Here is a 27,472-nt window from a genome sequence, read left to right as displayed (position 1 = left end):
CCAATCACCACACAGCATACTGGTGGAAATGAAATGAAAGATTGATTTAACCAGTGCCGTTGTGCAGGTCCAGTTTCTGCCCGTGCTCATCCAATGAACTGACTGTCCATTTGTTTTCATCTTGTTGTTGGACTTCACTTCCCTGCACACAAACATACACAGTTTGTTCTTTTCTCCCGTCTAAATGCTCAGTGATGGAAAAAAAAAAGACTACCTGCTGACATTTATACCCTGTTATTTATTCCTTTCGTTTATTCCTTTAGTCATGTTTTTTTATTATTATTATTATTATTATTATTGTTCTGTGGCCAACTTTTAATTTACAGCTGTGGGTGTTTAGTAAGTGAAGAAAATATATATATGTTTTTTCTTTCTTTCTCAGCAGTATAAACAATCTTAAGCAAAGGTAACCTCACCTCATAAATGCTTCACAAATGTACCATCATGATAGATATTCCTTCATCTTAAGAGGGCTTTAAAACGACTGCAATAACTTAAAATGATAGATCTAACCATTTCATGAAATGCTGATTTCATGCAAATACATATAGATCGTAGTTATTGTTTATATATGTATATATGTATGTATATATACATATATGCATATGTGTGACAATCCATTCTCGTAGATCATGTATGTTGTGCTGTGTGATTTCATACAAAAGCATAGGACGGTGATTTTGCTTCTTTTTTAGATATTGATAGGAATTAACAGCAAACACCTCACAACAGTGAATCATGACGGTCCCTTCTAATGATTACTTCTCCTGTAATCTGCTGCTTCTTTCAATTAATTAAAATTCCCCAATATCCAGTTTAAACCCAACTGTCTAAAAGGAAAAAAAAACCTCCTCATCCTCATTACTTAAATAATTCTTTCACAATAAGCAGCATTTTACTACAGTGAATGCTTTTTGCTAATGCAAATGTGATTAGCACAGACGAAGCAAAATGTTCAATTTAAGCAATAAAATGGGTTTGACAACTAAAGGAGAGAAAGCAGAAAATACGGTATTGTTGGAAAGATTAAATGTTGCAATGCAGGGTTTTAATCACATATTACACAGGAAGTAATATGTGTTGAGAGGAATCATCCCCTCGTCATTGAGGCAGTTTTGGCATTTCTTCATGCAACTGGTCTATATGTAAGAATATAATATACTAATATATTTATTTTGACTTTGATCGGCATTGAGGAACTCTGAACAGTGTTGAAGAAGGACTGTGCTGATAAATAAGGACAACAGAAGAAATGAGAGACTTGTGATGCCCACTTAGGAAGCTTTTTTTGCTTTTCCATTAGCCTCACGACCTGGTACCTGTTACATTTTTTGTTTCCACGCAAGCTGAGCTAAGCAAACAGACTACCGACCACTGATTGGTCAGAGAGTGTCGAGTGCGGTGTATGACACAGGAATCAAACCGAACAATGCCGAACTGTAGATAAGTTAGAGAGACTTAAAAATCCTGAAAACGTTCGTTAAGGCCACATTATACTTCTCAGACTGCGTATGCGTTATCCGTCTGCGTCACCACGGAGACGCCTCGAGCCTTTATACTTCTGCGTCGTGGTGACGGACACGCGCTGCAATTTCCCGCCCGATCAGTAGGGGTCGCTGCGCAAGGTTGTTGTGCTTCTGGCTACAGTGAGCAATGGCGTCGAGAGATAAAGAGAGAGAAAAACTGTTGTTGTTGAAACAGTAGCCGTTTCTCACTTTTCTGTGTCACGGAACGCAGTTTTAAGATCATTTGAGGTGAGAAATTGGCCATTTAGAGTCTAAACGTGCTGTGTGTGTTAAGATATGACGTATTTATAGTTTGGCAGAGGCGTTATCGGCGGGGATCAGCTCCGCCTCTGTGGACGGTCGGGTGCGCACTGTGAGCCGGCACAGAGCAGCTTAGCTCGGCCTGTCCTGAGGACCAATCGCAGCTCTTGCCGTCTCCGTTGTCCCTTGACGGAGTGACGGACACTTAAAAAATATTTCGTGCAGTCGGAGACTACGTAGAGGCTCTTCGACAGGCTCTGCGTCGACGCAGAGTTTCTGCGTAACCTACGCAGAGCACTTTACGCAGAAGTATAAATTGGGCTTTAATCTCCGACATTTAGCAAGGACATTTCTAAAATCTCATATGAAACAGAGGAGTCTGGTGTATTTAGCGATAGCACTGCCAAAAGCCGGCGATCGCCAGCTGCATCACAACCCATTCCACCGTGTTGCAGTTCAGTGACTGTGTCAGACTAGTTTGTCTGTGTCGCATATTAAACGTCACGATAGTTTCATGCAGCCATACTGTGATGACTCTGCCCATGTTTAGGAGGTACTATAGTAATGGAAAACAATACCGAACCGAGTGGAGGCGAGCCATGCCTAGCCAAATTGTGCTGGAACTAGTGGAAATTATCAAGGTGGGGACTAACTTTTCAAAATTGGCAAACAATCATGACCCACATCAATGTACAAATTGTGATGAGCGAATTGGTACTTGATGTAGCAACTAATTTATAGACATACCTAACACCTAATATGATTTTAATTAGGTACATTTTCATTAAAGGTGAAGTAAGTAGTTAATAGTGACATCTAGAGGAGAGGCTGAAATTTACAAAATCTGCTCACCCCCTCCCTTCCCTGAGCGCTACGGTATCCGCAGCTGGTCAAATGTCGTCCTCGTCGTCTTTCTCCGTGTCAGCAGATGAGGTCCGTGAGGCGAGGGAGAGGGCGGAGCTACCGCGGCCGTAGCAGACGAAGCGGAGAGAGAGGAGGCGGGACTTCCGCTACAAGTAAAGAGACGCTTGATTTGTACTCTCGCGTTTGTCCTTACAGGCTCCGGTAGAAACGCTGCTAACAGTGGCTATGCAACCGTGGCCCGCGACCATGTTATTTTACATGACTTTTTGAAACACTACGAAAATGAAACAAAAACTATTATACAGCGACTAGACAATGCAGGAGCACATAATATGTATAAAAAAGGGAATTTTGGGTTATATAAACCCATAAATACTACACAGTGTCCCTTTAATTCAATCTTTTTTTTTACGTGACAGTTGGAGTTAGTGATCTAAATCTAAATCTTAAAAGAAAGGTGCGGAAAATTCAGAAAATTTGTTTGGGGACCCTAAAGAAAATCTCGTGAAACTCTTGTTATACAGTTTATGCTGTGTATATATATATATATATACATATATGTCTGTCTGTGTGTGTATATAAAGTTTTTTATACTCGCAGTCATTAGCTGGTTTTGTAGGGCAGCACAGGTTGTTGATCATGACTAACGACGAGCTCTGACTCCTATGACTTGACAATCTGGAGTGTTGACATGCATCATCCTGGGTCGCCAGTGTCTTACTTTTCCGTTTACAATTTTGCTCCCCCCATTTATTCAACACCATGAGAAAGGAGACGTTCACCCATTCATCTCCTCTGCCAAGGCTTCAGGGGGTTCATCAGGCAAGGTGGCAGCCCCAGCCAAGTTCAACACCGGGGCTCATTCTGTGGTTTCAATTCGATCTTGCTGCGTTATATGGGCCCCTCCGCCCCTCATCCTCACCCAGCGTGGCAGTCCCATTCATCACCAGGCCTATATAGATGGATTTGATAGAGTGAGGAGCGGCCACCACCATTCAATAAATCCTTGTGATTATCCACGCCTCCAAGGTGTATGGGCAAAAGCGACTCTATGCGTCTGTGTGTGTGTGTGTGTGTCCTGAGCCAGTGGACATTTGTCTCTGACTTTGTAATGGTTGTATAGGGTGATGTTGAAACACCAGTGGTCCATGTATGAGGTGCTTTGAAAGTTCAATCAATTATATCGTGTAAACATGTCAACTGCGTGGCCTGGCTGGACTTGTTGCATTTTAAGGCAACAAAAGCTCTGTCACTTCCATCCTCCTCCTCCTCTGTCTTTCCTTTATTCCTCCACTCATCACCCACCCATCCACCCACACATGACTCGTCCTCTTAACCCCTCCCTCCTTTCTTTCTCTCTCTTCCTCCAGAGGACTGTGTGGAGGAGCACTCTAGGAGGGTGATGGAGGTTTGATTGTCGCTTATCAAAAGCTGTTATTACCCCTCGCCTCCGTGGGATATGAAAATGATTTCCTAAGTGTAAAACCCATGTCATTACCTCAATGGCCTCAGTGCTATCACCGAGATGTAATACAAAGAAGGAAAAACAAATGTACTCACCTCCCGGCCCGCCCAGCTGAAACAGAACAGAGGGGGAAAACATACAAGAGTGGAGAGATAAGTGACTGGCAATGCCAGGCCTCACCGCCTACAATGGAATTACATGAAAACAGGCCCTTTGACCAGGGATTTAATCTTCACTACCGTCATGGTCTTTTGGCATCGTTTGCCATGAAGGCACCTGTGTGTGAAGTGCTCCAGCAAGGAAGCCGACAATCTACATGCCATCCTGTGAAATTCAAGGCATTTTTCTTTTTCATCTCCAAACCACAAGGTTCACCCCTCCTCCTCTTCCTTACCTCAAGCACTGTTTCACTATGATGTGATAGCAACTGAGCTCAGGAGCCATTTTGACTTGCTTGTATTTTCTAATCACTAAGGAATCATTTGTTTCATGGTTGTGTTTGCTGAGCAGGTAGAGATGGAAGTCGTCTGTGCCAACCCCAGGCTTTTTCCACTCTTAATCGATGTGGATCTGATAAAGATCCTGGCTTTCTGAATGACTTGTGCACTGTAGAGCCCGAGGAGAATCTGATAAGTAAATTGTTCTTCTGTACTTACGCACACGTGTCTCACATTAAAAGAGGCTGTGCTACAGACATGCCCAATTTGTTTCCTCTCACCCAGGCCTAATGTCTCGATGTACTCGGGGGGGAATAAGTGCACAATTTGAAGCCACCTCTAGGACAGACGTTATGCTATTTGTTGTTTTTGTTTCATGTTTTCTTTTGGAAAATCTTGTTCTCACCTCAGCTGGATAGAAGCAGTGAAAGGGGAGGGTGTATAAGACGGAATGATGTATGGCGTGGATACAGTGGCACTGTCTAAAAGGCAGGAGCAGAGCCGAAGATGTTGGGGGTGACCAGGATGGACAGGATTAGAAATCGGCATATTCGATGGACAAGTAAGGGTGTCAAGGTTGAGATGGTTTGGTCACATGCAGAGGAGGGATAGTGATTATATTGGACAAAGGATGTTGACGATGGAGCTGCCGGGTGGCAACACATTCTCATCTGAGACTATCCTTTCCTGTCTGAAAGAAAAGTGCTGGGCTGTCAATTGACTCCAATGTAAACCCACTGGTGGCACATAGACACAGAGCAGAGAAGTGGTAATATAAGACAGAGATTAGGGGTTAGGGGTCAAGATTGACTTGTAAATGGTTTGTATTTACAGTATATCACACTTTTCTAGTCTTGATGACCACTCGAAGCTGCTGCAGCGACGTGCATGCATGCAGGACCCATTCAAATGAACAAGGCAATAATGTGCTAATGGTTTCCAAAAACATTATTTAAATGTCATGTTGTAGTGACACAAAACACCCAAAACATATTCAAATTATTCAATTACATCTCTGCTTGCAGGACTGCTGATAAGTTGTCCATCACTTAGAAAACCAAACTAGCTGTCACTGTAGCTTCCGTTTGCCCTGGCCTAAGATAGACCTCGGTAATTTCCTGCTCCAAGGGGTGCTTTCATAGCCATTATTATAACTCTATTCCACCAGAGATGTCTGCCATACTGGAGAGATATTACAATCATATTTCCTGTACTTCCACCCCAGTGTCGCCCTCACTGTCTGATTGTGTGTGTGTAGGATTTCTCAAGATAGTCCTGTTATTTCTTGTTGTGATTTGTGTTTGTGCTGAGCTTCTTACTGCTCAGTCTATAAAACATAACCAGCAGTCATGGTAGATGGGGGTAAATAGTCTCATCTCATCAGCTGTCATTCATGGCAAAAAGTATTGGAAACGGCTGCAAAACCTCCATCTATTCACAGACAGATTTTTATTACTAAGAATGTCAGCCATTCTACATGACCCACTCTTTTCAGACCTCTTTTAAGAGGTGAAAGATGCAGTATGTTTTTTTTTTTCCCTTTTTTCTTTCTTCAAAGTCGACCATGACCAGGCTCTGAAATGGAAGAGGAACCTTGTTGTTCATGCAAACAGATGATGTCATCCTGAGTCATGTGGCCCAAGTTGTGATTGGGTGTCTGCCACAGATCCTCACATTTTACCACCTCCCTCAGACAGCTGGCATTTACTCTGCAGGGAGCCACTGGGGCAAACAAACAATTAGCCTTTTCTCAACCAAACTCCAGGGGAAGGCAATTGACTCGTCATGAGCTGCTCACCAATGGCCAATATTTCTTTATGAACACGTCATATGACTTTTGCTATGCCTGCAAAATATGTATCATGTTCTTATCTATGACAAATTTAAAGTAACACATATATAAACACTTGCTCCCTCTTATTGTTGAAATGTCAGGCGTGTGTCTTTGACATTCTCCCCTAAAACTAATGTTGCTAATGCCAGACTGTATCTCAATCTCATTTGATACCGAGTATGATTCTGGAAAGGGTGTAGTCGCCTCCTACTTCCAAGAGGCGTGACCAACAAACATGACTCGACATGCTGTAGTAGATATGCCAGGCCTGTACATGGGACTGTTATCCAGCTACACAAAAAATAGAAGAAGACGTTGAGCATGCACATGAACCGGGCATGCTGTATACAAACTTTGTTTTTGTTTAAATTAAGCTTTATTTAAACAAGTATACATTACAATTTACATAATCACAGAAACTGAGACAAAATGAACCAAGTCAGGGGAAAGGAAGGAAATGAAGAAAATGAAATAAACGTTAAAGGTGGGATTATGACATCATTGTTTTCCCAAAGTAGTGGTATTGGTATTGGTATTGGTATTGGTTGTCTACACAAAAGTGCAAGGGTGCTGTTTTGAGATTTCCAAAAAAATACTGTTTTCAGGGCTCTGTGACACTTGTTGTTGTGGACAGCAAAGACTAACATTTTGCACAAGTCAACAAGATTGCAAGTTTGCACTTGTTGGTATAACCAGCATAAGTGTGCAGTGGCCCTGTGGATGTGTGATGAGCGTGTGGACATGAGTGTGACAGTCTCCTCCTTGACTGCTTCTCCAGAAATGAGACTTGCGTCCTTGCCACTCATGTACGCCTGCTTTAGATTCACACTTTGGTGCGTTTGTCACTTTGAGAGCATCTGGTTTACTTTGATTTCAGTGAACTGACCACGCTGCAATTCACTGGGCTTTTAGTGTAACCATTGCCTGCCGAGTGCGGCCAACAGATAGTTCCACAAATAAAGGGGTTTAAACTTCTATTTTGTAGAAGACGGTTCCCCACATTGCAACCAATTTCAAAAGGTCCGTTTTCCTTTGCCAGTTCTTCCCACTTTTGTGTTTGAATCTCTGCCTTTTGGCCCTCTGATTGAATTTAAAAGGGTGTATTACACATGTATCTACATAGATTACAAAAACCAACTACAGCTGTTATTTAATGTCTGTTGTTTAACTCTGCTCACTTTGAAGGTTCTTACATACCAGTCACAAATGAAGCTACATTTCTGTACAATCATGTAGGTCAGCATGGTGGATACACACTGAATGTGAAACCGTTTTCATGATGCAATATCTATTTGTGCAACTTTCTACGGAGCCCCTCTCCCTTTTGCCCAGACCTCCATTTGTAATAGGACATTAGATGAAACTCAAACGCAATTGGCTTTCGCAACAAAAGATACAATAAAAGACGTTAGTTGACATTAGTAGACGTTGATGCAAAATGCATGTGACTCAGGTCATGTCAACATAATTACCAATATTTTAAATCTTTCTTCAAGAATATTAGGCAAACGTTTGTGGTCACCTACGCATTTCACTCACACTTTTATTCATCAAAAGAGTTGCAAAATGAATAGAAAATATAGTCAAGACATTGACAAGATTAGAAATAATGATTTTTATTCATAATAATAATTTTGCCCTTCAAAGAACCAGGAAAACAGTTTTCAGCTGTGCTGAACATCATTGCACAAGGGTTTTCAAGGGTTTTCTAATCATCCAATAGCCTTCTAACAACATTAGCAAACACAATGTACCATTAGAACACTGGAAATGAGCCTCTATTCACCTATGTGCATATTCCATTAAAACCAGACATTTGCTACTAGAATAGTCTTTTACCACATTAACAATGTATAGAGTGTATTTATTGAATGTTATATTAATTGAAAAAAAGTGTTTTTCCTTCAAAAATTGGGACATTTCTAAGTGACCCCAAACTTTTGAGCGGCAGTGTAAATATAAATGTTCTTCTTCTTTGTGTATGCTTCATGAAGTGTTTCCTCCACATCTCTCACATCCTCATCCGTCTTTCTCCAGCTCCCCTGCCTCTTTCCGGCACTTCAGATATTTCATGTGCTTTATGAAAGTGCAGGAGATTTCACATCTGTTGTTTCTCTTTTGTGAAATCTAACTGTTCCATCTCTCACTCAACTAGCAGGTGCCTTTATTTCTCTCTCTGTTTCACATTATCCTTTTTCTAACTTGAACAAGCTTCTGTCATGTCACACGGCATGACCCAATTTTCTTAAAAACAGTCTGTTTTACAACACATTGTGAATTTTGCTTCATTTAACTATTGTTTTGCTGTAGTTATCCATTGTCCAATGACACATACTGTATATATTTCTGCTGGCATCACCGTATAAGTTTCCAGCTGTTTTGTCTGCAGATTTGTTGTTTGCTTGTTTGTCATGTTGGTAGAAATGAACAACAAGGCCAGTCCTCCCCTCATGCACCTCCAGAATGTTAAACATGGCTACCACGGTTGCCTCTGAATTGCTTGACTGTGTCTCCTGGGGAACAGGGAAATTGAGCCCTGGCTCCTCCTAATAGGTGGTAAAGTGTTAAGTTCCAGAGAAATGGACTGCGAATTTAACCTGGAATGGAAATTGATCCCATTACCTTGTGCTTGGGCTGCTCTCCTCCCATAGGAACAGAAAGCAGAGGGAGAGGGAGGGAAAAATAGATGGGAAATACAGACCGAGGACAAAGGGAGAGATAGAGCGGGAAATGGAAATGGGGGAGCCACAGAAAAGGGGGATGGACGAGAGGGTAAATGGAGACGGGGAGCAGAGAGAGAAAAGCGATGGAGAAAATGGAGAAAGTCGAAAAGAAAAGGCGATGAGACATAGTGTATGTGATTAGAGGTGATGGGATGGCAGTGGGGCTGGTTTCCTGCCTGGATTGACAGGCTGACTGACTCTGTATCAGTGTGGCGCTAATAGCTGACCACCACTGGGTGAGATGGGAAAGGCACAGGATGTGGAAGAAGGAGCAGAGGGATGACACACTCTGAAGGGATGATACACCTCCTGCTGATGGTTTTATACCCACAGACCTCTGGCATCCTGATGTGTGCAGCTGCTGAAAGAATCAGTAATGTACGGTGACGGCCACTGACGGGATGCGGCAGTGCTCAGTATCAGGATGTGGCTTTGAAATTTTGAAAATATTAAACTCCAAACAGGAAACTGTATTTCAATATAAATGAAAATACTAGACAGGTCTCAAGTGTTGAGACTTGAAAAATCTTTTCTTTTTCTTTTTTTACTTAAATGAACAAAACCTTGTCTGTGCTGTGGCATAGACATTACTAATTTCCTTGATTTTATTGAAATATCTATCTTGTCCTACTTATTGAGAATCCTGATGTACGCTCACACTCCCTCCTCTCTGTCAATCCTACCAGAGCCCATGCACAGCCCACAGAACCTGGAGGTGGTGGACATCCAATCCAAGCAGGTGACACTACGATGGGAGCCTCTGGGCTACAACGTGACCCGCTGCCACAGCTACAATTTAACAGCCCAGTACCGGTCCAGGGTGGCTGGCAAGGAGGAGACACGGGAGGAAGTGTGCTACGACACCCAGAGCCGCAACCCTCAGCACACAATCCACAACCTGACGCCCTTCACCAACCTCAGTGTCAAGCTGGTGCTCCGCAACCCAGAGGGGGTCAAGGAGAGCATTGAGCTGGAGGTTCAGACTGATGAAGATGGTAAGTGTGATGGACGGATAGTGTGTAAATATATCACAACAAGTTTTTTTATTAAAAGTATTACGATAAAAAAGTAAAACACATCTACTTGGCATTAAAAGAAACAAACTGAAACAACAATATTAGAAAATGATGACATGCTGCTTCTACCTGCTAGCTCGCATTTATAAACGGTGTATAAGCAACTACAAAGCATCCACCTATTTCTTGTGTGTGTGTGTGTTTGATAAAGTAACTTCATTTACTGCAGTACTAAGTATATGTCATTACTTTCATTTTAATTGGCTTATATATACATGAGAAGAATTTGTGGCATAACAAATTAGAACAAATCAAACATTAATTTCACTTTAGATGGACAATGAATGCTAAAAGAGCTCCATTAGCTAACATCACGCAACCAAGGGGTAACGCTGTTCACCTCTATAGACTTATATAATAGACACAAACGTCAGACAACTGTTGGAAGATGATGGATAGATGTTATGGTATGTTATGTTACTTTACTGGATCCCACAGATCAAACGATGGATTCCGTTGTTAACTCTTAGTAAATCATGGACTCAGATTTTCCAAGACCTAGTCTGCACAGCAACATTAACACAACAATTATTTACATTATACTGCCCATGGTTAATGGTAATGCAACACTTACCTTCCCAGTAACAACACTGTCTTTAGCCAGACTGACCAGATTGCGTCCAATTGATTCCCTCCAGGATCTAAAGTAAAGTTTCACTGACTCTGGAGTAAGATGAAGAAAAGTGAATCAGGAAGTTGAAGATGTCAGGAGCTAATGCGTGCTGCATTTGAAAATAATAGTGTCGTTTGATTCGTGAAAGTGTTGTTTGAAAATATTGACACAAATCTAATTCCATATGTTTCGCGATATATGGGTCGCTCTCTGTGAATTTAAAGTGCACAGTGAACTCTGACAGATTGGATACAGCACTGCTCCCATTATACATTTGTGTCACATCTTCGCCTGCCATGAAATCACTGTGACCAAACCGAGCCATCTGACATCTGGAGCTCTGTTTTAAAAAAGCGTCCTTTGCCATTTGACCTGAACAAAGATTTGTATCATATTATGATACTTGACTTAATATTTCAGGATCAGTCACCTGATGAAAACTTTAGGATTTTCCCCAAACAATTTGAGGAGCACATGAAATCAGGAGCAAGCCTCTGTGTTAAGGGTGTTTCACCTCTTCCAAAGATGAAAACCCTTCTACGTTGCCTCAGCAGACGCAGGAAATGAGCACTACAGAAGTCTCAAGGAACCCCCGACCGCAAAATAACAAACAGGCTCACCTGACGAAAAAAGAGAGTCTTGTCATGTCTGGCTCAGATATCTCCGGTTGAAAACTGTTTCTCACTATCTGAGTGCTCTGTATTTCTCTGTGTTTGTCTGCAGATCTGTGTGTGTTTAAGGTCCCACGGGGGGAAAAGTGGTACAGACCGACATAGTGTAGCTGTGGTTGCATTCCTGAAGACATCTCCACATCATTCTGTTTCAGTCACAGAATAAAAGCAATTCACATGATGGGTTGAAAGACCACATCTCAGTGGCAGTTATTCAAGTACAAGTAAACACAGTGAAAATATAGATTACCAGTATTCCCACATGGGAACTTGTTCATCTTTGTTACACGGTTTGATCCAAGTGTGAATAGAGTGTTGGTTTTGCAGCTTTGGTACGATAGCTTTGAATAATCTCAGACATTCCTTTGAGGAGATGCTTGATATTTGGCTCATTTGTGTTCTGTAAGTGCTTGAAAATCTTTTTTTTATTGATTGTGTTATCAGCTTAAAGTGCTGGGCTTGGTAAATCATAATAGAAAAGACTAAAAAGTGTAAAGTAAAAAAAAAAAAAAGAAAAACAGCTTTTCGAGAAATTGTGTTGACAACTTTTTATGTCAAACAGGAGCTGGCGGTAAAAATCAATATATATGTCACTGAAATTCTGTTGTAAGAGTTTTTATAAACTCATTTTTACTTGGAAAATGACATCTCTGCCACCATTTATTTTTTGTCTGAAAAAATAAATGTGTCTGTGATAATCTCCCTCAGTGCCCGGGGCCATTCCTCTGGACTCCATTCAGGGAAGCGCCTACGAGGAGAAGATCATCCTGAAGTGGAGGGAACCCACACAGACCTACGGGATCATCACTCAGTACGAGGTATATACATTATGAGTGCCGGAGTTAGCCAAATGTTAGCAATATTGATCGTGAAACCACTTATTTCCAAAATGAAGCAGTGTTTTCTCCTCTGTCTCTCATGGTCCTTTCCCCCCCCACTTTGATGAGCACTGGTGTGTAGAGACAGAAAAATGTCCAAATTGATATTTTTAAGGCTTGGGAATTTGTTGTGTCAACCCAACCAACAAGGGAGCGTTCACAAACAAACATTTAACCAGACTTGCTGTAGTATTCTTGCAGATCAACACAACCTGAACCTGGCCAGAAGTGTTTTTTTTTTAAGATTCCAGACTAAAATAAGATTGTGGTTTCTTCAAAAATGTTTCTTCTGTAGCCTCACAGCACAAAAACTTTTTCCTAAAATAAACAATTTAGGCTTACATTACATGGTGAAGTACATAAATAGATTGAATTACACTCAAGGTTTACATTCCCTCTTGGACATGCTGTATCCCTGATAAAATTAAAATTGTACATAAATAAAGTGAATTGAATTGAACTAAATTATAACGTGAGCTGACAGTGAAATTCTAGAGGTTGAGGTTAATTGCTTTATTCAGTCTGTGCCCTGTAATGCTCCACAAATGATTTGCTCTCAGAAGTTAATAGTTTTTTGCAGTTTTTCTTCCCTCTTTTTTTGTACATTTTCCTCTCTGGGTATAGAGATGTCATTTATGCAGGTCTCCATCACAATTTATTATGACATTTTTTTTGGTTTGATCGACTCACTACCTACAGCATCATCAAGAAATGTTTTACATCCACTTTTTCCTAGTGTATTTTCTTCTTCATACAAGACCATGGATAAATATTCCACCTATTAAAAATGAACTGAATGAGGGAACTCTTAATAATAACAATTATGACACGTTTGTCAAAACTGCCACTATGCAGTGAAAGTGCTTGGGGTGTGAATCTTAACTGGTCCCACGATTTGATTGCAATTATCCAGTCAAAAATTCGATTCTATTCGATTCGACAATGCATCACGATGCATCGCGATTACTGCACATGGCAATGTTTTTATCAAAGGATTCAAGCAGTCTGATATGATCTGATATGAAGTCCCTTTTTATTTTATGTGATCTGGGAAAGCACAAACATCACTAAAGCTAGAAGAACAAGTTTATGTAGTGCTGTTTCTTATTAACAATATGTTAACTGACACTTTAACTGATTTAAATGTGTACATTTGCCTTAATTGTAAACAGAAATAACTGAGATAAGCTGAGCCATACTGCTGTGTGCCAGTCCTTGCAAACGTAATGTACCGTTACTGTTAGTGTTGTGCCGATGGACGACACAGGGTGTGTGTGTGTCTGTGTGTCTGTGTGTCTGTGTGTCTGTGTGTCTGTGTGTCTGTGTGTGTGTGCGTGTGTGCTGTAGGAGGTATGAGACGTTAGTGTACAGAGTATTACGTGTGACGTCAGAGAGGTGCGTAGGTGAAGCAGGAAGTAATGTGTGCCGTGCGCCGCTGTCAATTACATATTTATAGTATGACAGCCTGTCATACTATACCATGTGTACACAAACCACATGTTTGGATTCTAAATGACTAATTTCTCGCCTCAAATGATTTTAAAACTGTGTTCCGGGACACAGAAAAATATTTATTTCAGGTTCAGTATTTTATCCTGCTGTGTTCCGCTGAAATGCATTCTGGGATATATGGCTTTCCCAAGTACGCTCAAGTCACCACCCGATGCATACTTGGTAAAATGGGCGGAGCGAGAACACTTCCGGGAATGAGAACCGTACTCGCTGCTTGCGTTCTTGAGAATTGGAACAGAACTTGGACTGAGCCTGATGACGTTTTCACAAGTACGGGAGTACGCAAGTACGGACAAGTATGGATATTGAGAGACGGCCATTGTTTCAGAAATGTCTGCAGGCTCAGTAGCAGTGTTTCGTGAAACCAAAGTCACATACTGGAGCTTTAAGTGTATTTTCAGCATTTTATCATGGATTAATCATCTGTAAACTGCAAGTCCTCATATGTCCTTTCACTTAACAAACAATCTCAAACCCATCACGACACCAAGTAAATGTTGATACAGTCTTGTTTCCACACTGTGTGTGTGTGTGTGTGTGTGTGTGTGTGTGTGTGTGTGTGTGTGTGTGTGTGTGTGTGTGTGTGTGTGTGTGTGTGTGTGTGTGTGTGTGTGTGTGTGTGTGTGTGTGTGTGCGCGCGTGTGTGATATATACACACATTGATCTTAACTAGCTTGCGGTGGAAGTAATCCTCCAGTCCACCCCCACAGATTGATTCCCCTCTGTTGATTCTCTCCCTCTTGTCGCTGTTTGCTCACGCTTGTTTTGTTTTTTTTTTGACTAGGTTAGCAGTCATTGACAGGCTGTTTCTCACACAGCGAGAGCAGATTGAATAGTAAAAGTGAGGCGATGCCTTGCTCTATCTGCTGCCATGACATCAAGTGACCGAGGTGAATGAAACATGAAATAGATATTCTCTCGGCGGCACAGATACATTTCAATCAAAGCCCAGAGTCATAAGTCAGAATCATAGCTCGCTCCTGTTTATTCATGTGTGCACAGCTCGGTGCTGTTGTGTGAATCTGAGAGCTGCTGGAGAACTGTGTCTATGGAAAACAATATGCTGTAGCTCATATTAACACTATAGCATTGCATTGCAGTATCAAAGCATCATTATATATTACTTATATAACTCAATGGCACAAATTTAAAGCTGCAGTTTATAACATTTGGTGATGTTTTTTGTTATTGTTATTCAGCCTCTGTTTGGTCTTCATGAATACAAAGACGCCCCGTCAACAAATACTATCAGACCTGACCAAAGGAGCGTTTGTGTGTATAAGCTGCATAAATGACAACATTGGGAAGAAAGAGAAGAGACGACATATGGTTGAATTTCACATATGATGACGACAAAAACCTGTGTAGTTATCCGCTTAGCTGTTGTGCTTTTGAGTGAAGTAACCGTTTTTGGCCACATTCTTACATATGGCGCCTTTAAATTACTCAAACAAACCCATTAGAGTTGAGTCAACTAAAATGATCTCAGAATATGATTAAAACTAGATGGTATTTTAGTCGTAAGCCTTTAACTAAAATGTCAACAAAATTAACACTGGTGAGAACTCATTTGACAATGGATTAAATATGTGTTCATACACACACTGCAGATTTTATTTCAGGAGTATATAGAAGTCATATTTAGAAGGCGACGGATAAGGAAAAGTAGAGTGAGCCACCAGTTTGCTTCAGGTGTCTCACCTTCACCTTCACACGGCTTCAGTTTTGTACAAGAAATTAACAAGCCAGGTTTTTTTTTTTTTTCATCTGATATTCCCCAGAAGTTACTTCTTATGAGTCAGGACCTTGCTTTGAATCGACATTATCAAAGGAGTCATACTGAAACATTCCTGACAAGGCCTGATATCAAAGTGATTTCTCCTGGTTTCTTTTTTTGACCATGCTCGCTCTGCGAATGTCATCTAATTGACAAGTTTTCAGTCAGGTTTGAGCAGCTTGAAATGAATTTTCATGGAACATTAGATTTTTCTTCCTTTTGTTGGACACATCGTCATCATCCATATTTACTAGTACCAGTAAGTTAATGTTGAAGTAGCATTTGCTGTTTTTAAATAAATCCATGTGCCTAACATTGCTTTAGAAATAGAGACAGTATTATAAAAAGTAAATAATATTTTCAGAAAACCACATGTATTTCCTTTAATTCTAAAGCCTTTTAAAATTAATTTGATGATTGATATTTGCTTAAGAAGGTTAAAAAAGATTATGTTTCACCTTTATATATTATGTAATTTATGACAAGAATAGGGTAAAATGAATCTTCCTCAGTTGGCATTCCTTTATTGTACTGTGAGTGATGGTGCTGGAGATTAGACAGACATTCATATTTTATGAACGCTTCATACATTTGACATTAAAAGAAAAATGTCAAACTAATGCGTTGTAAAAATCCTAATATATCAGATCGAGTAGATGCTACAGCCCAAATTAATTTCCTCAAATACTGCCAATAATTTCTGCGGGTCAGCTCTATTATGATTGTAAAAACCTGTCCACAAGTGTTGACAAGTCATTTCAAATTCCTTCTCGCTGAAATGCTATGATATAGGATTTGGCATTGCAGACTCATTTCACAGACAAAGACTAAATGAGAAAGCATTGAAGCATTTAAAAACTTGATGGACTTAAATTATGCACCACTCCAAACTCCCTTTGTGTTTCTTAATTGGAATTATAATGGAGGTTTCCTTTTACAAGCAGAAGCATTTTCTCAGACTGTGACTTTAGAGTTATTCAAAATGGATATTATAAAAGAAAACACTCGCCTTAATGCTACCCTCCAGAGCTCTCTGTGTTTATCATTAGAGAAAGAATACAATAAGAGTTTCTCATGACTCCTTTGAAACAACAAGCTGGCAACAGCTTTAGCTCAAATCTGTCTATATCTGCTCATGACAGGTCCATCTAATATGAGACTCTAAGTCTCCTTCCACACCTGTGTTGTACAGTAATGCTCCATGTTGACAGAAAGACAGCAGACATTTTTTGTTGTTGTTGTAGGGAAACATCTTCTGATGCGTAGCTAGGGCACTTCATCATCGTGTACCTGAGGTCATTGGGTGTTTCGCGTCTTTCCAACATCAGACACCCTCTAGCACCGAGAGGCACTCTCTTTTAACACACACATATATATATATATATGCATATATGTATATGTATGTATATGTACATGTGTATGTATGTATATATGTATATAGCCCATGGCACTGAGTGCAGCGCTGCGCTCATGTCTCTGCTCCTTAAAACAATTCCCTGGTATGAGTAGAAGCTGAAGAGTTAAAGAGAAGATGTTGCACCAAAGGCCACCATCAGAATATTTATGTATTTCCTTCTCAGATCTCCTACAAGGCGGTGAGCTCCTTTGACCCAGAGCTGGACCTCTCCAACCAGAGTGGGAAGGTAGTAAAGCTGGGCAATGAGACCACCCACATGTTCACCGGCCTCTACCCGGGCTCCACATACTCCTTCACCCTGCGTGCCAGCACAGCCAAAGGCTACGGCCCCCCAGTCATCACCCAGTTCACCACCAAGATTTCAGGTCAGTGAGGTCAACTCGATACCCAGTCAGAGTGTGGATATTATTCAAAATGTGTGAATGAAATGAAATGTGCTTGTAGAGCAACGGAAGTTAGATACAGCCTGTTTTACATGTCATTTTCCACATGTGCTCGGCTTCCTATGAAATTAACCAACAACAAATGTTTACTTTTATATAATGCTGCTGCATTGCTGTGCACAGGTTTGAGGCAGGTGTCTCTGGATTTTCTCTCTGTTAGCTCACTCTGGAATTTGTAAATTGATTGAAAAAATAAAATTCAATTATTTACCATCTAAACACGGTGTTTCCACACAATTATATAGTTCTCCAATGGTCATATAATGAACAGCATATTCACACGCATCAAAGGATATTGAAGAACTAGAAATAATAAAAAATGTATATTGATTATAAAACAGCATGTAAATAATGCTTTAGTGTTCATAGATAAGTAAAAAAATTAACTTCAACCTTGAAGTGTTTGTTTTTAAGACAATTAAACTTATTCCTGAGGGTAGCATTAATAGTGGCTATGAAGCTGGCATTGATTTAGATGATAATGAAGCACATTTAGCATTTCTTCCAGTTTTTATTCTGTGGTTTGTGCACAATTCTGAAAGCTCTTGTACATATATATTTTCTGTTATTTCTGTACTTAATGATTCACTTACGTTTACTGCGCTCCATTTACATTGGAACTTGGAACTGCACGTCAGCCCCGTGTTCACCGTGTTCTAGTTCCAAGTCGGAAACGCAAACACCTCTAGGGCTACCCATTTTTAGCCATTGTTCGAAATACCAGTCAATAACGACGCTCTGCATGGTATCACACAAACAGTGCAGCAACATGTCAACAGGAACAAATTAAACGGTACTATATTTACAACTGATTTACTGTGCAACAATACAGAAGTGCTAATGAACGGTAAAAGTAGTGATGCGAGTTCTTTCGAGTTTCAGGCATCCGCTCAATGGAACCCAGCACTATGATGTTAAATGAATAGAAATTAGAAAGCTGGTCTTTTTCTTTTTTTATGGTAAGTTGAAGGACTATTCTCTGATTGTGCACTCTGACCTCTGCATTTCGCTTTTGCCTCCTCAGCTCCCTCAATGCCGGCCTACGATCAGGAGACTTCTCTGAACCAAACGGACAGCACAGTGACTGTGCTGCTGAAACCTGCCCAGAGCAGAGGTGCACCAGTCAGGTAAGCTTCCACAAAATCAAAGCACAGAATAAAACCAACAAAACAGCATATTAAAACATGAGGATCTACCATCAGCATCAACAACAGCAAAAATTATCACAGGGTTTGTGTGTATCACTGCTTCACTGTGAAAGAAAGTTGCCTGGGAATTCAGTATCTTACAGTCCATATCTAATTTTCTGGATTTTATTTGTTTGTGTATTTTGATCCTGTGAAAAAGGAGCAAAGGCTTTGAAGATGAGAACAAAGCCTGGGTGCAGCGAAGGCTGACTCCTGGATCTTTTGCCCCTTTTATGTACCAGGCTGCCCACCCCACCATGGGCTTCTGGGGGAACGGAGGGATTCTGCCTGCTTGATCCTGCATTTATTAGTCATTATAAGGAAAGCGGCACTGCTGTTCTGTGTAAAAAGCCGAGTTGTTAGGCGAAAGTCGCCATTTTTGCAACCAGGAGTGTGCTTATTTGATCATATCTATGTTGGTCTGCGTTAAATGTTAAAAGAAGTTTTGCTACTTTTGACAAAGAAAAAAAATGAATAAGGGTTAGAAAATGATTTTTTTTATTATGCTGTAAATCAGTCGTACACATAGTACGACTGATTTACATCATAATTATTTACACATGTTGCTTCACTGTGTGAAAAGTGTCATTTAAAATGGATTCATCAGCTGATTCAAGACATGAAAAACCTGTTTTGCGATTGGTTCCCTCCTCTAGGAGATTTTGAGGTTGGCCAAAATGTCATCCATCCAAAATCAAACAAGGCAGTCATAAATGACAGACTTCACCCCATTCATGCAACAAGCCTCTGGTGGCCTCTGTTGGTCATATTGGCAAGTGCAAACATGGAAGCACAAACAAACAAACAGACAGACAGACACACAGAGCCATTTAAAACGATACATCACTACAACTCCTTGGGGTGAAGTGATTACTGTCAGACTAGGCTGGGTTTACCATCATGTTCGTAATAGCACCTCCTGTTGGACGATTTGGGCATTTACTGGCATTCATTTATGTTATTTCCTAATGGAGTAGCTCCATGGTCATAATTGGAGTGGAAATGTGCCATTCTTGACGAGCAGTGGGAGTCTTTTGTGAGTTATGTTATCACGAGTTCATGGTCTTGGCCCATCACACCTCATGCTTTGAGCCACGGACAGCCCCCAATAGAGTGGTTCAATGCCTACATTTGGTGGGGGGGGTTAAAAACTTGTGCTTTCTGTAAAACTAAATTTTACACTATCAGCTCATCTGAGCCTTTTAAAGATTACAGCCTGGAGTTCTTTAGTCAGGCTTGTCAGCTCATGTTTACAACACATGCAGCTGCCCACACTAATGTCCCGGCGCCAAACTGAGAGGCCCGAGCAGGCGAGACAGCATGATCGGTTTCATAATCTTCTTGCAGCTACAACTCAGAGGGCCTTATTCAGCCTGCCATTCTTTAGGCGAGCTAATTAGAAACAGCTAATTATAATTAACTGTGTGTCATGAATGAGAGCTTCCATTAATTAGTATGCTGGGTCCTCAGGTTAGTTTATGGTTGGATAGCATGCTCACCTCAGGTGCAGATGAAGAAAGATTTGTCTTTGGAGAGATTAACTTTAGTTTGAGACCCACTTCATTCTGTTTGACTGTGCTGACAGACATAATTGTCTGCTAATGCTTTACAACACAATACTTGCATTACACGGGGAAACACTGAGTGCTTAAATGAAGATAAAAGTGTCTTTTAAAACTTTAAGGCTCGCATTGTATTTGTTAAATAAGTCTTTCAAGTTTAAAATTATTCATCACAATTCATCAGCGGAGCTCAGCACATGGTACAACTTCACCTCACAGCTAATTGAAGCATCCTTTGATCACAGCAGCGCCTCTCCATGTCTAAACTTTAGAGCTTTCCAGGTCCAAGTTTCTTTTCCGACCTCCTCACTTGTCAAGTCTCGCAGGATATAAAGACCAGTGTATCCCCTTCATGTGTGTGCCCTGGGTCTCAAAAAAGATGAATTGCAAAAGAAAGGAGGTGGCGGAGGGCAGCAAACAAGGGGAGATTATGATGCAGGCCCAGGACGAGATATGGAATGCTTTTGAAGGTGTTTTCCACCTCCAAGTGACATGAGATGCCTTTGAAAATTTAAGGTGACTGTTAAAGTAGCGGCTATTCAGAGGGGCAGAGTTAGGTGCTCCTTTGGGATCTGCTGTCTGACCAAAGATGATAAATGCAGGCATCCAAATTCTCCAAGCAGCAACATCTCTAATCTGTTTTGGCCTGGAGTGTTGAGATGCATGTCTAAGTGACTTTCTCACTTAAAGCACAAACAAAGAGATGTTTTCCAAAATGTGTGGGACCTGGCGTCCTGGAATGAGTCCCTGAGGTTGAGCACTTTGGCCCAATCCTGTTTCTCATGGGGTAGATTTTAACCACTAGCTCTTAGTTAAAAAGGATTGGTGTTTGAAAGTTACCCCAACAAATGTGGATACTACTTTTTTTTTTGGGGGGGGGGGGTGTTTTGTTTGGGTCATCAGGCCATACAGATACGTATAGCAGAGTGTCATCTGCATCATAATGGGAATGTATGTCATGTTTCCTGATAATGTTGCCTAATGGCAGCATGTACAGGGTAAAAAGAATTGGGCCAAGCACGGAACCCTGAGGAACCCTGTAGCTAACTTTAGTGCGTGTGGAGGATTCCTCGTTTACACTAACAAACTGAAATCTGTCCGATAAATAGGACTTAAACCAGGCCGATCCTTTAATCCTGACATCTTGTTCTCGTCTATGTAGCAGGATCTCATGGTCTATGGTGTCAAATGCTGCACTGAGATCCAGCAGGACCAGTATAGAAGCCAGTCCTTTTTCAGAGGCCATAAGAATATCGTCTTTTACTCTTAGTAGTGCAGTCTCTGTGCTATGGTGGGTTCTAAACCCAGATTGGAACTTTTCAAATAAATTATTGCTATGCAGGTGATCGCACAACTTGGTGGCGCGCATTTTTGAGATAGAGGGTTAAGCAAGGATTTGGAATTCACCCTTAGTCAGAGTGCTTGAGTCAAGAGACAGCTTTTTAAGTAATGGTTTAATTACTGCTATTTTAAAAGCCTTTGGGACGCAGCCGCTCAGACATATTTATTTGAACTAGTAAGATATTGCCAATTTGTGGCAAACTAGCTGCTATAGGATCCAGCTGACATGTGGTTAGTTTGGAGGAGGAGATCAGGAGAGGTCAGCTCAGGGAGGTGTGTAGGGGTGAATTCATTCAGTAAATGTATAGCTGGAGCCACCAATACGTCTATATTAGCCCTACTACACTGTGTTTCGGTGATGTTGGAGGGTAGGAGGTGGTTAATTATATCTCTGATTGTTTCTATGTTATCAATAAAAAATGTTATAAAGTCATTACTACTCACTGAGAGATAGATTGTGGCTGTCAGCCTGGCTGCAGTGCTGAAGACCAACCTGGGGCAACGCTCTTCGGTTTCGTAAAGTGTCTCATATACCACAAGTGAACAAGTGAATGTTCAAAATGACAGTAGGTAGAGGCCAGGGAATTGAACTGAGTCTTTGAAAAATAAATTAATTAATCAATATATTAAAGAATTTTGCCAAGCAACAACTGAAATATTGCACCATATTTCGATATCTGGCTGTGCTGCAAATTATTCTGAAAATGTGACTCATTTTGGAAATGAATGCTTTAAAGCCCCTGCGAAATAGAGATTTTACCAGGGCACATGCTAATCCACAGAACCACAGAGCAGTGCAGCATGAAGCTTGATAAGATAAGGTAATCTTGCACACTGATTGGGTTTGGGAGGTTATAGAGCTCCAGACATTGGAGTTTCAAACAGCAGATGTTTTGCTGTAATACAGGAAGGGGAGTGTACTGGAAGATGACATGATAGTGCCGGTTCATAAAAAACGCATGACATGACAGACGGTGTATATCCGTTTCACTTGAGCATCCCACAGTCGAGATGAAGTCAAATTTTATACTGATATGGAAAGACGCTGCCACTGCTGAAGGAGGCAGTCAGGTTTTCATATTTGTGTAATTACTAATCAGTATAACATAACCAATGTGGATTTGGCATCCAATCTCCGGGGATGACACGCGTAGCCGGGAACAGTTTTTACCAGAGGGGGACACTGTTCCTTTAAGAGGATTAGTGTACTGTCAATCAGTCATGTCATGTTACACTAATGTTTGGCAATGGCTCCTCGTCAGGGCCAGAATACACCACCTCACTCTGCAGCATCAAAATAAATGTTTATTTCCTTCAGCAGAAATAAATGATTTGAGATGCTTCCCTTATCATCCAGAGCACTAAATCAGCCCTTTCCCTGCTGTAACCTTTGCCTTGATCAGGCTCACAAATGCGTATAAACAGAAAAAACACACAGCAATTTACAGTCAAAAACAGAGTTCCAGTGTTTTTACCCTGTAGCAGCAGATTATCTGTACTCAACCATGGTCTGAAATCAGTTAAGTGATTTTCTACAGTTCTAAAATAAGCACTAACTTTCTTTGATCACGGAATTAGATACGCTAATAGCTGCGCATAAATGTGACACAGCTCAACAGTTTTTACGATTTAATGGCAAACGTAATCTATGGCACCATCCAATTTGTTTGTTTTATAGGTTTACGGACACCAAGGGAATAGAGTAGGAATGCACAGCAAGGAGGAACGGCTGCTGGGTCAGGAGAAGTGGGTTACTTACAACTGCTCTTAAATCAGACATACAGGCACACAGAGCCAGCCGATTAGCATTAGAGAGAGGGACAGTGATTGAAATGCTCCTCATACCCCTTCCTCATCTGCTCAAACCGCCTGGAGTTCTCCCCCTTATCAGCTTGCATGAAAAATAAATCTGACTTTCAGGTCACAATCCAGTCGATTCCGAGTCAATCCGCCATAATTGGTCGGCGTCACACGGCGGCAGAGCTGAAATCTATTGGGCAGCAATGCTGGTGGAGGCCTAATTGGTGTCAGCTCAGGTTGCAGCACTACTGCTGCAATACAGCTTTGCTCTGCTGGCCCCTCTGGTGGACCACGTCTAATACCTTAAACCGTTCAACCCATGTCTTTGCAGCCTTATCTCAAATAGAGAGAGAGAGAGAATTTGAGGATTTCAGGTGTTTTGAAATTAAACACAATTACATATTTTACAGAAGCTCCCAATGTCTCTTTAAGGTTTGTGGCTGTAATCACGAGTAGAAAATAGCATTTCGCCAAATCTGTTTGCACAACATTGCTGACTGGCAAGAACATTACTGATAAAACAGATTTTTACTTCTTACTTTACTTCATCTTTGGTAACAAAATAACTATTGTGGAAGGTAAATCATTATATCTACTCAAATTCTGATTTAAATTATTTGACGCGCTTTTAATGTTGTTCAGAATGTCTACTAAAGCTAACCTAAGCATCGCTATATACAACATGCTACACTCTAACTTGCCTTAGTTACAGTGTGCAAGTTAAGACACTTAACCCCACGTTCCTGATGCCTGTGAAAGATGAGTTATGAGTGAATGGATGTGTTAAGCATAACTACACAACATGTAGTGTTGCTATATTTAGCGAGTATTCAGGCCCCCATCGACTCTTTCAAAAAGCAAATTGAGATAAATCTAGCTACTTTTTCTGGTGTTATTGGAGACTTGGAGACTGACATGAAACCACGTATCGTTCTAAAGGTCGATTCATTCAAATGCAAATTATGTTTGGGGATGGGTCGATCTGATCCAGTATCGGGTTCCGATACAGACGTAATTGACGGATCGGAAATATCGGATCCAACTGTAGAGATATCCGATAAGTCTGTGCTTTAATGTTGTCTGCTGAAATGTCTCCACAAGTGATTCTCTGACTGCTCTGCTAATTGCAAAAAAGTGGACTGTATTTCCTTTATGGAGGCATATCTCAATGAGGCGCAGAGTAATGATGCACGATCCGTTCAGGAAATCCATTCCACAGTTTACAGCCAGCTAGCAGGCGAACATTATTAACCAGGAGTTCGCCTGCAGGTCCTCTGCAGCCGACATAATCCCAGCCATCACCGTTTTAAAAACGCCTGCTTGCTGAGGAGAACAGTACTGACAGTGGCATAAAAACAGTGAAAATCACACTCCGCCAAGCCAGGGTTTACATTAGCCGGAATATGCCAGTTTTGGCACTTTGACCAAAAATGTACGGTGGAACAAATGTCCAATAATTAAGGGGCCGACGGAGACAGTGTTTTAGGACCTGAAACGATATGTTTTTTTCACGTTGTGTTTGCAGATTAAACATCCACAGCTCGTAAAAAAAAAAGTCACCAGGGGTCTGTAAAGTCGCCGTAAAGACGTACATATCATACTTTACCCCATTGCTATCTTTTGATCAGTAAGAAAGTAATCTGAATACGTTTTCCATCACTGCATTATTATCTTCAGTATGAAAGCAATCTTCCAATTTCCTCTTTGATATCAAATTAAATGAAACACAAGCTATAAAGGATCTTTCTTTGTTTTGTTCTTGCCGTCAAGCTGTTGTTGTTCATCAGTTATTTGTTGTTTTTCCATTACTCATTCATGTCACATTAAATCAAGAATATGACTCAAAGACTCCGGTCTGTCAGAGTGATTCATAATGTAAATTGTGAACTCAGCGTGAGGTGACAAGGTGTCAGCTGCTTACGAGAACATTAACATTACAATTTTAATTACAGAAAAATAGAAATCATTGCAGTTTATTTATTTATTTAAATGGCCATCATTGAAACTGTGAGTTTTTATTTTTTTAACACCAATGAGGAGTAGAGCAACAGCAAAAAGAAAAAGAAAAAACACTTTTAAGTGAAAATGCAAAGGATGTATTATTGTCCATCATTTAGCATTTTTCTTAAAATGCAAATCCAAAATTGATTTTGTTTTATGTTCGTTGCTGCATTGAATGTTGTGCAGAATAGTAGCAGTGGTTTAGATCTCCACATTACAGGGTTCTTATACCTGGAGACTCGTAGCCTTTGGCACTTGGTGCCAAAAGAAAAGCAGTCCCATGCACACTGCGTCTGTCATGAAGCCATGGCACGGCTGCATCTGGGTGGAGGAGAGCCAGCTTTTTATTTGTCTGTTTCACTAACTTATTGTTAGTGTTTGTGATTAGTGATTTATTTTGAATATAACATACCAATATGGGCCAAAGATGTGTGAGAGAATCATCCTGTTGATACCTGCTCTCATTGACACTGATGTCCACTGATTTGTCATATTTTATTGTCTACTCTCCTTTAATTATCAAATAATTATTTAAATGATTATCAAGATGTTCTATTATAAATGTTATAAATCAAGCTCATTTTCCCATAGACATCCGACGACTTTGTTTCACGCGAGAATCACATACATGTTTTTTTACTTTCTATTTGGCTTCTGGAGGAACCCAACGTACATAATGTTTTATATACAAAAGCAAACATTAAGTCTGCTTTCTGGGAAATTGTTATTTTTTGGCTAAAAAGAAAACCAAAAACAAATCTAATAATGAGAACAATTGCACATTGTCTGACGCGAAAGATTCTGCTCTTCTGGATTGGCATGTGTGCAAATATAAGACATTCTAAGGATTACATTCTTAAAGTCATCTTAATTAAAAAAAGGAAGACACATTTTGGTTTTATATCGTTTTTGGCCTGTTTTTCCTAGTGCTAGTTTTAGGTATTCTAGCAAAATAAGCTTTCCCCATTCTTTTCATTTTCTTAAACAAAACATCAATTTAAATCCATTTAATTTGGCTTTCTTTCAGGACTGTTTTTACAATGTAAGCCACATTAAATTATTCTGAGACGCCATTTTTCTTTTCAATTCAAATTCATGCAGTATTTTCATAAGAGGAATTTAAATAAATATATTCTTCCTCTGCTTATATCCTGAAACAAAAGTCATTGCTGCGCCATTGAACCTGATGAGAATTGTCAAATGATTGACAGTAGTTATGATTTTTAATATTGTCCCATCTTTGCTGACATCAGATCCACAGTGTATTGGCTGAGGCCTCCACACAGCCTTCCTCTGCTGCTCTGCAGCTACATAAGTGACTCCTGTGTACTGTCTCCACATGCCCTTTGACCTCTGCTCTCAGTAGGAGAGAGTAATTAAAGGCTGATTTCTCCTGCACACTCTCTGCAGGATTAAATATTTCATCACCTCCCAAACAAACACTAAACAGGCAGACTCGGAGGAATTGGGACACGCCCACTCTAGTAGCAAAGAGGGATTTACCAATGAGTCTGCAGACACCATATGATAAACTATAGGGTTAAAGTGCATATGCTGAGCACATACAGGCACATTTAATCATCCAGTACCAACCGCGGGGAACAATTGATCATCTCCAGAGCCGTTTGTTTTGCTGCGACACAGCTTAAGAGCACAGCCAATACACACTGCAGATATTTTACACAAGGATTTTCTTTCGACTTGTTGTTCCAATAATTTGGATCTAAGGCAGAATGTTCAGGTTTATCCGAGCTCTAAATCCTGCCAAGCCTTTTTACTGTTGTTTATATGTAGATTAGATGGATATAATTGTTTCACAGTGACTGGAATGTGTTTTTGCAACTTAAACTTATCTCACATACACTGCAAAAAAAAGGCAAATATTCTTAAAATGATTTAAATGTTCTTGTTTTCAGAAAAATGATCTGCCAATGAGGTACACGTGTTGCTTGGCCAGAATGAAAACTAAACTAGACACAACAGGCTAAAATTAGGTGGAAAAAAGGAATATAAAAACAACAATCACAACAATGAAATTCTATCACTAAGGAAATGTCTACTTAAAATGAGTCTTCCTTGACTGAAGCTGACTTTAAGAGTTTACA

General features: G+C 40.4%; 1 protein-coding gene across 1 annotated transcript in view; it reads left to right on the top strand.

Annotated features, from left to right (window-relative positions):
- The window catches only part of LOC310942137 (receptor-type tyrosine-protein phosphatase mu), a gene marked incomplete at both ends in the record, with an annotated part of 191,606 nt that overhangs the window by 92,207 nt on the left and 71,927 nt on the right, over nucleotides 1–27,472 (top strand). Inside the window, 4 exon segments of the mRNA XM_083907444.1 lie at nucleotides 9,776–10,084; nucleotides 12,158–12,267; nucleotides 17,197–17,398; nucleotides 18,501–18,603. Of these exon segments, the coding sequence (XP_083763570.1) occupies nucleotides 9,776–10,084; nucleotides 12,158–12,267; nucleotides 17,197–17,398; nucleotides 18,501–18,603 (724 nt within the window).

The sequence above is a fragment of the Microchirus variegatus genome (genome assembly GCF_963457635.1).
Source record: "Microchirus variegatus genome assembly, chromosome: 21".
NCBI lineage: Eukaryota > Metazoa > Chordata > Actinopteri > Pleuronectiformes > Soleidae > Microchirus > Microchirus variegatus.
The sequence above is the reverse complement of the archived record's forward strand: the minus strand, read 5'-3'. Positions and strand labels throughout refer to the sequence as shown.